A 14,175-nucleotide genomic window follows, 5' to 3' on the forward strand; every position below is an offset into this window, starting at 1 on the left:
AACAAGCTCCATTAATGTTGACCTCTGCTCCGACCGACTGTTCTTTAATTAGTGTCATGACCCTGATTTGTCTCTCTATTTACTGGCTGATTGGTAAACGGTTCCCAAAAAGAACACGCCATATCCCAGGCAGTCATTTAAAGCCCCTGATGAACATCTGAAGTGTGTCTGGTGTGTGTCCTCTCAGCTGGAAATATTGCAAAATCGGCTGTCCAATTTCACCGTGGATTGCTTTTGCTTATTATGCAATAGCTTTGTTCACTATTTGCCCAATAGTTTCATCTGCGGGTAGGCATGTACGCCGCATCATTTTAAATTCAGATGGTGTTGTTTTATAAGTAATTTATTCAAAAATATTGTTATATTATTCATTTAGAGGAAATAACGCGTTAATTTACATAATATTTCAATCGAGGGTTATCTAAAATGACAACACTAAGTTTGCTTACAATTGTTTTGGCTCTGTTTTGTTAGGGGAAATGACACTATTGAATGACGAGTAAAGGCTTAGTCCAATTTAAATCACAAATTCAGGTGTGGTCAACCTGTCTTGATGTCATGTTTCCTTTTTTAGATTTCTTGCATTAAACTTTTATAACTCACCCCCCACTCCCTGTCCCACCCCCCTCTTCTCTCCCCCTCTCTCACCCACTGAAGGATACACTACCATCTCCATTTGAACCTTTGCTTCACCTCCGTGCTGACATGTCGGTGTCCCTGTCCAGCATCCCTGTAGTGCTGAAGGACAAGAGCTACCATGGCGGCATGCTGAAGGGCAGTCCCGCTCGCGGCTTCTACCCTGCCCCTCTCCCCGGCCCCCACCACTACTTGGACTTCTTCCCGCGGACTCATAGCCTCCTCCACCCGCTCAAGTCTCTCGGTCGCCTGGTGTCCGACACTCAGGCGCCCCTGCAGCTCAGCCTGCAAGGCGGAGCCCCTCCGTTCCTCGGCCAGGGCAGCCACCACGCCTCGGTCCTGCACGAACACATGTTGAACGCCTCCGGCATCCCCTACCTGAGCCAGATGTTGCCCGGACACCCGCTGTACTCCAAACCGGAGGAGCTGGCCGCTGTGGTGACCGAGCACGCCGCTGGCCCGCTTTCCTCGGACTTCAGCAGCCCGTCCAGTGAAAGGTCCTCTTCTTCCGCCACCTCACCGCCCAAGGAGAGTTTGTTTCGCCTCCGGGGCGCAGACCTGTCGCCAGAAAAAACGCTCACGTCTTATAATTTTAGCGAGGACGACTTGTTCATGGTTCTTTACGGTTACTCCAGCGGCCAGGAGCGAAACATGGGTCATGCTATATCAGGACTGGCCCTGCCGGAAAAGTCAGGTGAGACTTCTGCAAAAGTTATTGGATGTTCATTTAGTTTTAATTAAAACGGTATAGTCTATCATGCAAGCCAAAATTTCCAGAAATGTCAAAAAAACACATGGACATCTGTATGTTGACTATATGTCTAACAATCTAGCTTCTTATCAATCTTATCATTAGTTATCATAAACTGCTGAATTTCCCCCAGAAATGGGATTAACAAACAAATGAGCTCATGTGTGTTTGTTTCCTTTTCCAGTTTTGGACTCTCACATTCTCCCACTGGACAAAGAAACGCTTGAACTTCCAGAGGGTAAGACCTGACAGCTTTCTTTTCATAAATCACCTATATTCCGTCGCGAGACATTGAATTCATGATGAGACTTGACATTGTTTTTGTCACTGTGTCGCAGGGTTAACCATCCTCCAGGCAGCTTGGGGAAACATCTCGCACCATGGGGTCTTCACAGACAAAAACAGCATCCCTAAAGGGACGCGCTTCGGACCTTTCCAAGGAAAGCTGGTCAATACAAGCGAGATTAAAACCTACGACGACAACACCCTGATGTGGGAGGTAATGTGTTGAAATTGCTCCCAGAGTCATGTTCCAAGTCCGGTCTAGCCTAAGAAATGAGTATAGTCGTTTTAACTCAAATCTAATGTGAGGCCACTCTTTTCCTCCTGCAGGTGTTTGAAAACGGCCGGTTGAGTCATTTCGTGGACGGCAGGGGAGGCTCGGGAAACTGGATGTCTTTAGTGAAGTGTGCTCGCTTCCCAGATGAGCAGAACCTAATTGCTGTACAGGTCCAGGGTCAGATCTTCTATGAGGCCTGCAAAGAGATCCTGCCTGGACAGGAGCTGCTGGTGTGGTACGGAGACTGCTACATGCAGTTCCTCGGCATCCCCCTCACCCTGAAGGACTCCAGAGAGGACAGCAACGTGGTTCCCGCAGCTGAAGGTCAGAATGTTGATTTGACTCTCGTTTTAATCAACGCCTCTTTGATTAGTTTTACCATCACACTAAACATGTTTTTTTTTGTCTTCTCTAGATTCTGGTGAGGGTTTCAAGTGTGACAGATGCGGGAAGGTGTTTGCATACAAGTACTACCGAGACAAGCATCTGAAGTACACGCGCTGCGTGGACCAGGGCGACAGGAAGTTCCCCTGTCACCTCTGCAACAGATCTTTCGAGAAGAGAGACAGATTAAGGATCCACATTTTGCACGTTCACGAAAAACACAGGCCTCACAAGGTACGGATACAGTGCGCGTGCGTATAGTTGGCCTATGTTGATTCTACTGGAACGTACCATAGCTGTAGCCTATTACAGCCTGCAGACCATTACGCCACTGCATGAGGCAGTATGGATAGGTGCAAAGCAAAAGTTTGCGTGGTGCTGAAAGAACAGCTCCCCACAGCTTACCTTAGAATCGGATGTTTCAGCCTTTTATTAGCCCTCATTAAAATAGCAAATCACTGAAAGACTTGTAGTAGGAGATAAAGCATCGCAACTAAACAAGGTTTTTCTTAAAAGAATACCGATTCGTGGTCCCCCCCCATAGAAACATCCAATTATTCATAAATAATAGACCAAAATCAGACCTGGATAAGCTCTGGACAAAATGTAAATGAGTTTAGGTTAGCTCACTTTCTTCAAACATTATGACATATTTAAATGACTAAATAACGTTCACTCATGCTGATGTCTTATCTGTCTGATCCCCAGTGCTCTGTATGCGGGAAGAGTTTCTCGCAGTCGTCCAGTCTCAACAAACACATGCGTGTGCACTCTGGAGAGCGGCCGTACAAGTGTGTCTACTGCAATAAGGTAAGAAGCCTGCACAGAAGAACCACGGGCCATAGGCTACAGTGTATCATTTAACCATACAGCTACAACAAACACTATAAAGAGAAATTTCCAGCAATGCTTCAGGTTGAGACATTCCACTAAAGGAAGTATTCAATTCAATTCAATTTTATTTATATAGCGCCAAATCACAGCAACAGTTATCTCAGAGCGCTTTTCATAAAGGAGCAGGTCTAGACCGTACTCTGTGATGTTATTTACAGAAACCCAACAAGTAGCCTGTAAAAGGCTTTTATTTTTTTTAGTCCTCCCTCCCTCTGGTTGTATAAGTAGTAGCCTACAGGACCTGCAGGGCTTCTCCTACTCTTCCCTACTTCTCTTCTTCTAAACCCGCAGCATTTTGGATCCACTTACTGCCTCCTCGTGTCACGGTGCATTTGGCGCGAGCCCCTCATTATTGTCCCTCTCGGTGGGCACGCTCCGCGGAGACACTTACACGCTAATTATCGCCAGATGCACACCCATCCTTTTGTCTGCCGAGATTATACTTTTATTTACGGCTCTTGAATGAGCAGACGTGTTTTTGTTCTTTCTCCCTCTCTCTCTCTCTCCACATCCTCCCTTTTTTATGCACCCCGGAGAAGGTTTTGTTTAACCTTTCCTCCTTTATCTGGACACGTGACGTTTACAGGCATTTTGGAGAGAGGCGCTCGGCTTTCATAAAAACACATAAAAACACATCATTTTTTTACTCAATAACCGTTACATAAAGTTTTTAAACGGTAAAATAAAATTGGCCATGGTCTTTTTTTTGTTATTGCTGTTTACAAACTGTGGTTTTAAACCATTTAGTGCCATCCTTTTGTTGCCGAAATTGGGAATTGAACATAAAGACAAATGAAAATCTCATCCTCACCGGTTGTTTTGTGCCCTCTTCCTTCTCCTCCAGGCCTTCACCGCCTCTAGTATTCTGCGCACACATATCCGCCAGCACTCCGGAGAGCGGCCGTTCAAGTGCAAGCACTGCGGGAAGGCCTTCGCCTCCCACGCCGCCCACGACAGCCACGTCCGGCGGACCCACGCAAAGGACAAGCCCTATTCCTGCAGCCTGTGCGGGGTTTCATTTCAAGAGGAACAGGAGCTTCAATACCACACGAAAAGTCATAAAAGTAAGAAATTTGCTGTTGTTTCCGGCCTTAATTGAATTTAGGATTAAAGGCAGACTCGCATGAAGTCTCTTTTTACCTTTTTATATTGAGGATAAAGTTCGAAGTCGTCATCTATATATATAAGAAGTAGGCTATTTAAAAATGAGTATTAGAATAGAATAGAATAGAAATGAAATAGCGTTTAGATTATTGTCCCGTAAGGAAATCGAAAGTGTTATTGCCAAAGATGTGGGACATTGTGTATAAATGAATGCTTTTTAGAAATGTAGTTGTTTATTATTGTGTTGGTTTATAAGTAACAAGCAGATTTTAGTCTTTAGTTTATCAATTCAGAGGGATAAATATGATAGGTCTGCAAAAATGAAAATGTCTCCGCCTTGAAAGCTGGTGATTTACTGAGCTATTTTTCTTGCTCTGCAGAAGTCTTGGACAGCAAAATTCCTCCGTCTGGATTACAGGAGGACTCCGTGTTTCCAGCGAAGGACTATCCTAAAATACAGAAAAACGCCGGACAGAACCTCCCTTACACCGGGTTAACAGTTTTAAATCCAGAATATCGGCCCTGGAACTAGTCTACACGAGCTAAACTGTAGGACTGGTTCTAACCGTGTGTGATATTTTAGAAGACGCAGATATCCCAGGAAGACTGAATATATACATGAACACTGTGGTAATACCATGAGAGATAAATAAATAAGGCCTGTAAGGTAGGATCTCGTGGTTTTTCTTTATGTAATTGCTGCTTAAGAAAAAATATATGTTGTTCTGTAGCAGGCCTATTTAAATAGGCTCATCCTAATTTAAATTGTTGGCAAAATGTGTCTAAATCTATTTATAATATGTTAAAATATGTTGTCGTTTTGTGGCTTAAAGGTTTCACTTCAATGATTTAATGAACCCAATGCGATTCAATTATAGTAATAACCACAGTTTATTATTATTATTATTGTTGTTGTTGTTGTTGTTACGCTGGGTTTTCTTGCATCGACTAATGCTTGAAAAGCAAAGTATTTGTATCATTGTAGATTTGAGCCTATTTGTGTACAAAATCAACGTTAAACTCTCTCTTAATTTATAATGTATGATAATATTTTTTACTGTAATGTACTGCTGCAAAGGCAATCGAAAGTGTCCTCGTTTGTTCTCTATCAGTGTGTGCTTTTTATTAATAAATAATAAAAAAAATCAGCGCATGGAAACAAGATTGTTGGTTTTGGTTTCTTTCCCACTTCCATAAAATGATTATAAAAAACAAATTAAGATAACACTTTCATTCTGGGCTGCATTAATTTTTAGAATCTATAATATTTACAAAATCCTTGTAAATTGTAATTTTGAGGACAAGACTAATGATTTTTGACAGACTTTGTTGTAACAAGCAGAGATTTTATTTACTCCAACAGTTCAATGAAAACAATTACACTTTGATCAGCTATGATATTTTGTTTTTTTATTTTGTTGTGTGTCTTCTTCTTCTCTCAAAAGTGTCAATTATGTCCATCAGTGCAGTTAAGAAAGAGAGCTTACAGTTGTTAAATAATTCAGCTAATGCTTCATGATGGTGTCTTGGTTCACATTTTCCGGACAGTTGCATGCATACCTGTGTGTGTGTGTGTGTGTTTGGATCCTGCATTTTGCCTGCAGGTTCGTTGCATGTGTCCCTTTTTATGCCTCCACTTTCTACTGTGCTTATATGTAGCCAAGAGGCTGTGTGGTCACAGTAAAAATGAACAAACCCTACTGGACCAAATGAATTACAATAGAGTGCAGCAGTGAGGTGGTCTATTGCCCCATGCACAAAGGAGCTTGCCATGACTGACATCTGCCCTCACACTGTCACCAACTGTCCCACATGTGTTGGCCTGGGATAGATAGATAGATAGATAGATAGATAGATAGATAGATAGATAGATAGATAGATAGATAGATAGATAGATAGATTGATGGTCATTTGCATATTGTGTGTGTGTGTGTGTGTGTGTGTGTGTGTGTGTGTGTGTTGGGGTTAATTTGAGGAAAGCCCCAATTGGTAGTGGTGGTGGCAGCAGCATGGGGTCTGACAGATGACACAGTGTCCAGCCTTTGCCCCAGTGCTCTGTTATGTCACCGCTAACCTCTGGGTCACCATACTTCAATCTGACGGCATGTAGTCAGATGTGACAAATGTTGCAAAAAAAAAAAGAGATTCAAGCAGTAGGACAACAGAATAAAGTGAAAAAGGCAAGTAAGAAGGAAAGTTATTGAGAAAATGGCATTGTCACTTTCCATGAAATAAAGGACGAAACAGGTGTTTCATCCTGCATGATGTGGATTTGAAATATGCACATTTAGCTATCACATCAGAGTGATAATGGCCTGAAGATTAAGCTTCCTGCTCTTCTATTCTGTACTTCTTTCTGGCCTGTCTGCAGGGAGAAGGGCAGTAAAGTCAGCACCGCTCTGCCCAGCCTCTCTGTTTATTTTCTGTAACGCATGGGCAGCAGCCTTCAGGGTCAGGGGTCACCTCCTCGCTGAATGTTTAACAGCCTCCATCTCCCTTCAAATAGCCGGAATATGGATGCTTGAACAAGTGTAGATCACCCTTCATTGGACCTGTGCCTCCCATGTATACAACCCCCAAGCCTCCACGAGAGGCCTGCCGTGAAAAGAGCGGATACTCCCCTTTGTGGCCTTCCTGGAGCGGAGGGGTGGAGGAGAAGGATGGGACAAGAAACAAAGACAAAAAGAGAGACAGAAGGAGCAAAACGGAGAATGAGCTGCCAGAACTGAAATACTGAGATTGTTAGCGAACTGTGCTAAAAGACTGGTTTTACTAGCGCCTCTTTGATTGGCTGATTTAGGACTCAACGCTCCAGCATGGAAGAATTTTTATCCAGGTCGTTTATACAGATTGATTTCACACTTAACCTCCTGGCAAGTTAACAGGGCCTCTGGAGGGGCATCCATCAGATTAATCTCTATATTAATGTGATATTAATGATAGGAGTACTGGAGTTTTATGGCATAGGTTTAGGCTGAGGTTAATTCCCTCTGAGGTTGAGGCAAACAGCCATAACTCTCTCCAAAACAATGTCACTCAAGTCAGCCCAGAAATGCGGCCACAACTGAATTTGATGTTGTTATTAATTTGTAATGTCTATTGATACATAGAGGAGATTGCTTTTGCTCGATTAAATTCTTACTTCTTCTTCATATGGTGTGATTGATAGATTTCTTCTCTTCCTCTCTGTCTGCTAAGCTAGTGGAGCTGAGTGGTCAAATGCTCTGATGTATTAGTTTCCATTGATTGCCTAATAGCTGTCAGTGTAGCTTGTGTGTGTGTGTGTGTGTGTGTGTGTGTATGTGTGTGTATGTGGTAGTCTGGATGATATTGAGGCTATCCCCTCGTTCCAGACAGGCCTCAGCCTGTCAGCTGAGTGGACTCATAAAGTCTAACCACCACCAGCTCTCCGTCCATCTGTGACTCAGTTGGCCTCAAACCACATGAAAACTCAGCAATGATGAAGATAAAGGAGAAACCTGAAACAGTGAAACGCACTTTATCTATTTTTCAAAGATAAAGGCACTTTTTAATGCGATATGCTTAATGTTATATATATATTAGAGTTGGACATTTCCTACCATTTTTGTTGTTGTACCAAGGTGTTGTAGTTCCTTTATTGCATTTGGAGCAGTAACTGTAACTCCAGTATGACTGCATTTCTGGCCTTCTGTTTTATGTTGTATTTAATTTTATTTGATCTTATTTGATCTTATTTGAATTGATTTTCCCCTTTTTGTCGTATTTTCAAATGCATTTCTTCGCCTTATATAAAGTCCTTTGAATTGCTTTAGTTTGAAATGGGATAAACAAATGAACATGCCTTGCCTTGTTTTTTTTTAGATTGTTTTATGTGCATATTTGGTTTAGCTTTGCTGCAGTTTTAATACCTGCCTTATTTCGTCGTGAGAATTTCGTCAGAACTCCGTCACATCACAGTGGCATGTTATCTGTCTGACTTCTGCCTTTAAAGAAACATTTGAGTTAAGTGAATGGGTCCACTGACCTGTGCCCCCCTCCTGTCAAGAGATGAGGCTGATCGGCTTGTGCCCTGCCATTCATGCGTTAGGTTGGAGCTGTTGTTATCGGCTGGTGATTTCCACTGGGACAGTGGACAGTAAAGCAGGAGACACACAGAGAGGCTCAGTGGCCTGCATGCTGCTGACTGGATGAAAGGCAGATCAAACACTGTCTGCAAAGCCTCTCCTTATTTCTACCCAGCACTCAGTGTATGTGTGTGTGTGTGTGTGTTTCTTCTAGGTGGGATTGATGCGTGAGGGGGGCAGATGGCCTTATCCTTCTCTGTGGGGGCTGGTGTGAGGTTCCACTGTGGTCCCATGGGGCAACATATTTGGGCCTGCCGCCCCCCGACACACACACACACATACACACACACACACACACACTCATACCCCATATAACCCCCAGCAACCCCCAAAGTTACCATTATAAAATCTACTGTATACGTGAGCTTAAAGTCACATAGGGTCGATCTATCTATCTATATATCCTAATTAACTTAAAAAAACACGATTTCCTTCCCTGTTTGAACTATTTAACCTCTGATGGACTGCCAGGCTCTTCTTTTAGGCCGATTCATATGCAACAGTGCTGAAAGGAGTAAATCTGCTTGTAGGTTGACATCTGGCATTGTCATTCGGGATGTTAGAAAGTGTTATAGGGTTCTTCTCCCCATGCGTTGCGCTTTACAATAGTTCTCAGTGTGCTATTTGTGTGTCTTTATGCGCAAGGCTATTGTGTGTACCCAACTGTTATTCCTGTGGGTGATGAAGCTAGCAGTTTGGTGGCGAGGAGAGGACCTACTGTTACAGTACTCCCTAAAGCCCTCCCTCTCTCACACACACTTCTGTATCACCACATCTCTTTGTTTGTGTATGTACGTTTCCTCATACCTGTGCAAATAGCTGAACAAATTGCCAGAAATTGCAGCCTGATGCTGCCTTTCCAACAAAATCACATGCAAATTCTGTATATGTTTTGACTGTGACCATGTAATTCCCCTGCGACGGTTACCCCATGGTATTGGCTGCCCCTGCTGTGCCAGGGTCTATTCTCAGGCGAATGTTTCTCTCGGTGGGGTCATGGTGTTGAAAGGCCCTTGGATGTCTTTAACTGATACTTTAGGACTGCTGGACCGCATGCTGCTACAACACATACTGGCCAGAGGAAAGACACAGTCTGGTGAATACCTGCATAAATCCACTGATGTGAATGTTCAGCGAGTATTCCCAAGGAACATTTAAATTTAGACCTTTCAAATGCATTTGTTAAACACTTATCTATAAGAGGTTTGAGGTTGCAATTGAAATTTCATCAAACATAGTTTGGGTTTTCAGAGATCAGAGGTGGATTGCAATGTTAAATCTTTTAATAATGTGTACTTTCTACTTTCCAAAAGAAGGCCTGCATGTGTTGTCCCCCAGGGAAGGATTTACAACATATGGACACTGTACTCTTGCCACATGCGCATCCATACCCAGTCGTGGTGACCTCCCTGCCTCTCAAGATGTTTGCTGTTAGTCCAACTAATCCAAACTAAGCTGTCCATTTAGACGACACTCTAGGGCAACACTCACGTATGGCAGACATCGACTCCGCGGTATCCTGTCAAATAGAGATCCGCTTGCCTTATCTCTGTTAGGGGGGGAGGTGAGGGGGAGGAAGGGGAAGAAGTGTGTTTTATATAGTTAGGACAGAGGAAGAAATGTGGGAGATTTTAACCCCTCTTAGATTAGCTAATAAGCACATCTTTTCCTCCCCTCACTTGTTCCCTTCATCTCTTCCTCCTGGAGAATGCACCGTCACCAGCCACACAGGGCAGCTGATTGATTTCCCCAAGGACCATCATGAGAGTGCAGGACTGAGCCACACAGTGCACTATAACCCTGCAAAACAAGCCCTCTAACGCGCAGGTATATGCACATGCATGCAGCTGAGCAAAAATCTACACATGCATTCCCATAGATGTGTCCTTGCCCATGCCATGTAGAGACACACACACACACATGCAGATGATGTAATGGACAGAGGAGGGGCAGGTCAACTACATAATCATCAATAGCTGTCAGTCACATTTAACAAAGCTAACACCACAGAGACAAGCAAGGACCACTTCTTTATCAGCTAGTTAGTTCCCCCCCTCCTCTCATCACCTCTTCTGCCCCACCTCACCCTCTCTAATGACTGTAATTCTGCCGCTCTATCAGCATACAGTCAGAATTGGGGAGCCAGTGGTGTAGCTAAAAGAAGTTAGGGTGTGAGGCTGCAAAGGATTAAGCTCAAGGGGAGCTTTTACGGCTGAAATCACGGGGTGTAACTTTTCAGATTCCACCAACAACCTCCTTACTTCATGTGATATGTCAAATGCTGCTTCCTATGGTGTTTTGCAGCCTGTCTTCTACAGTACACCTCCAGCTGGTTTGAGCCAGGATCACAACATACTGTCAAACAGAAGTGTGAATAACTAATTAAGTATGTAAAGTTAATTTAAATTTCCTAACCTTTCACAGAACAAGTCACAAAGTGCTTTACAAGAGTAAAATAATAAAACCACATACACACAATAGGCGACAACAATAAAACAAAAGGAACAACAATGTAAAATAGTAAAAAATAATAATCAATGAATAAAACATAAGCAACACCAACATAAAACAGTAAAATAATCAAGCAATTAAACATAAGCAACAACACTATAACATTTGTAAAATGGTCAATAAAACATGTGCAGTAACCTTTAATACCTTAAAACACATCCGTTTGTATACTTGGCCAGCTGAAATAAAAGAATCTTCAACTTCTTTCAAAGGCATCAACAGTGACCGCAGAACATAAGTGTAAGGGATGAGAATTCCACACTTAAAATGCACAATCACCTTTTGTTTTCAACAACTAGTAAGCCCTGGTTTGAAGACATAAGAGGCCAAGTGATGATATACATGTGAAGTAGGTCGGAAATGTACCCAGGTGCCTGATCAAGCGGGGCTCTATATGTGAAAATGAGCACTTTATACTCTACACACATGCACAAATCCTCTTGTCATGCATGCCGCTGCAAAGAACAGCCCTGCGACTCATGCAGAAGCTAGTACTGACACTTTTGATGATGAAACGTTGATGCCAGGGTCAATATCATCCTCTTCCAGGGTCTACTCCTTCCTTCCACTACCTTTGAAACACGCTGTTTACTAACCAGGTTATTTAGTCTCTCTTGCTGTTGCAGCTACACTTCTATTGTTCACGGGACAATTGACCGTGACCCCAGGCAGCTCCCAAAGGTCCGCAGGGTCAAAGGAGAGAAGAAGCTGGAAGGCCCTGAGGTGTGAATGTTTAGCAGCTACCTCGGGGCTGGAATGAGCATTTAAGCACCTGATGCTTTGCGATGGTGCCAAACATGTAAAGCTGAGAGGTCTTAAACCCGCTCATCCAGGAGACAAGAGGCAATGATTCAACAGCAAAGCTGACAGTGATGGAGATAAAAACTGGGAAGGATGAAGCGGGCACTGAGTGCACTACCACAGCTAAGAGTATATGTGCTTCTGTTGGTTTGTCATGCTGTGGCTGAGAGTGTCTTGGCCCTGGAGCCGCCCCAACCCCCAACACTGAGTCATGATGGCTTTTTTACAGAGGAGCTGGAAGACAAGTGCCCCCTGTCCTGCTGAAACATTCATGAAGCCTTATGACCCTCTCCTCCACCTAATGTACCCTAACAGGCCTTTATGGCTTCTCTCTAGCCTAGCGCCACCTTAGTGCTGCTTCCCGGCATCTAACTTCTTAACACCCCGCCACCACTGGTCTTTTACGTCCTTTCAGCAGTTTGCTGGAGAGGCCTCGCCCTGGTGGGTTTCCTGAGCACATAAAGGATGGCTGCAGCACAGAGACATCCATTAAGTCAAGCAGCAGATAGGTGGCTGCGTTGCTATGCACGTGTCTCTGCTCCGTGTCTTCAGGGGCAGATCGGACCGACAGTGCCATGTTGTTCCCCTTCTCTTTTCTCCCCTCCTTCACGTGTGGTCATTGACAGTCTTTGTAATCTGACTCCTAACGGGTGCATTGATCTGTTAAGATTGTCACTTTTAAAAACCCCATTAGGGTTTAAGGTTTGACAGTTGATATCAACATCCTTTGGTGTTGTGACACGGTTAAATGCACCCAAAGAGGGAGGGGAATAAAGTTTGGAAGGTAGGAGGAAGGGACTGCAGATGAGAAACTTTAAGATCGAGTGTGGAGAAAGTAAGACCGGGTTCATTATTAACTTTTTAGTGAGCCTGACATAAGACTTAAGTGAAAAAAAGAGATAGAATTAAAGGACATACTCAAAGAAAATGGAAGTATAGATTCCTGTATTGAGCAGAGTGACCTCAGCTTGTCATTGGGGCTGGACACTGTGTCCTCTGTGTGTGTCCACGCTGTGTGGGTCCACAGGGAGCTCTGGCCTGAGCAGTGTGTTTTACTATTCTCTTGGCCTCCCTACTGTGTTTACCTCTCCGTGGTAAAAAAAAAAATGCCATATGCTAAATGGGCTTATGTTACGGCTCTGGTTACCAGGCGGACCGTCGGCCCCACACACACTCCGACATCAAGCAGAACGGATATCTAAGCCATATCCAAGCCTATAAAGTGGAGCTCCATTGATCTGTTTATGCTTTTTTAACAATCTCCAACACATGAGATTCATCTTGGCCACAGACAATCTTCTGATGGTCATTGATTCATCTGGTAACACCCGAGCAATTAATTAGGGGTGGCAATCATTGCTGCTTTTTGTACTCAATCATTATCGAAGCATTATCAGTTACCTTGTGACCATTTGCCATTTCCGTAATGCAAAACTCCATAAAGACTCTTTGATACACCAGTTTGTTTAATTTTAACTAAAAATTCAATACAAAAAAAGACACAAACCCTTCACTTAACACAAACTACACATCCCAGGCTACTTATTGACTGAGGTAATAGAAGTCACAGAAGACGGCTCAGACGGTAAGAGTCAGTCTATATTTCTGATAATGTACATTCATCAGAGGAAAACTGCAGAGCTCTGCAAGTATTTTCTTCACTTCAGGATTTATTGGTGCCTGCTGAGTGTCTAGAGTCTGGGTCTAAAACACATCCTTGGCTTTTTTTCATTGATTTTGTCAAACCTTCTTCTCTTGAATTATTTCGATAACATGCGCGGTTTTTCCATACACATCAAAACCAAGAGCTTTTCAAAACTGCTACAACATATCAAAGCATTTGTCAAGATGTTATTTTGGACATTCATATGTTTAGTGCAGTCAGGACACTATGTCAAAGTTTTAACCAGTTATTGCAACAATATACATTTTAGTTTTGCGGTGGGCCTCTGCTCATCTGACGCACTGGAACACATCGTAGCTGTGCCTGAACTCATCAATCTCCCTAGAAGAGCCTGAGATACACAATATTTAATGAACATTAACATATTCCAAATTCCTGTCCCAACTAAATCTAATACAGGAGGAGGTGGGAGATTTATTTCTGAAAGCGGGCAGCTGTCTTGCAGCGAGGATGCAGAGCTTGGCATTGTATGAGCACCAAATATTTTATAAGGACTGACGACAAATTGTGGACATACATGATTAGAGGGTGTAAGGAACATGTAACTATAAAATGCTTGAACTACCACAAGGCTCCATTTGTTTTAAGCTGAATTTAAGGATGGGGGATCCTAATTAGCTTTAGCTAGACACCCTATTAACATTCATTCATGTAATACATGACTACTACACTTGAAATAATGTTTGTCTGTATTGTCTCTGTTAAATAAGCTATAAAAAAAACACTGCTATTGCTTTTTGAATTA

The 14,175-nt window shown here is 43.1% G+C and overlaps 1 protein-coding gene across 1 annotated transcript; it reads left to right on the forward strand.

Moving 5' to 3' along the window:
• The first annotated feature begins 705 nt into the window (after nt 1-705).
• On the forward strand, nt 706-5,412 carry prdm14 (PR domain containing 14). The gene is made up of 8 exons (XM_038727552.1): nt 706-1,330; nt 1,572-1,625; nt 1,726-1,886; nt 2,000-2,270; nt 2,362-2,564; nt 3,039-3,140; nt 4,069-4,288; nt 4,709-5,412. Exons 1-8 carry the CDS (start codon nt 706-708, stop codon nt 4,858-4,860), a joined length of 1,788 nt encoding a protein of 595 aa, XP_038583480.1. The 3' UTR covers nt 4,861-5,412.
• Nucleotides 5,413-14,175: the final 8,763 nt, after the last annotated feature.

This window comes from Micropterus salmoides, unplaced genomic scaffold, assembly GCF_014851395.1.
Source record: "Micropterus salmoides isolate LMB-PRFRI ecotype aquatic unplaced genomic scaffold, ASM1485139v1 Ms_hic_scaffold_1, whole genome shotgun sequence".
NCBI classification, from domain to species: domain Eukaryota; kingdom Metazoa; phylum Chordata; class Actinopteri; order Centrarchiformes; family Centrarchidae; genus Micropterus; species Micropterus salmoides.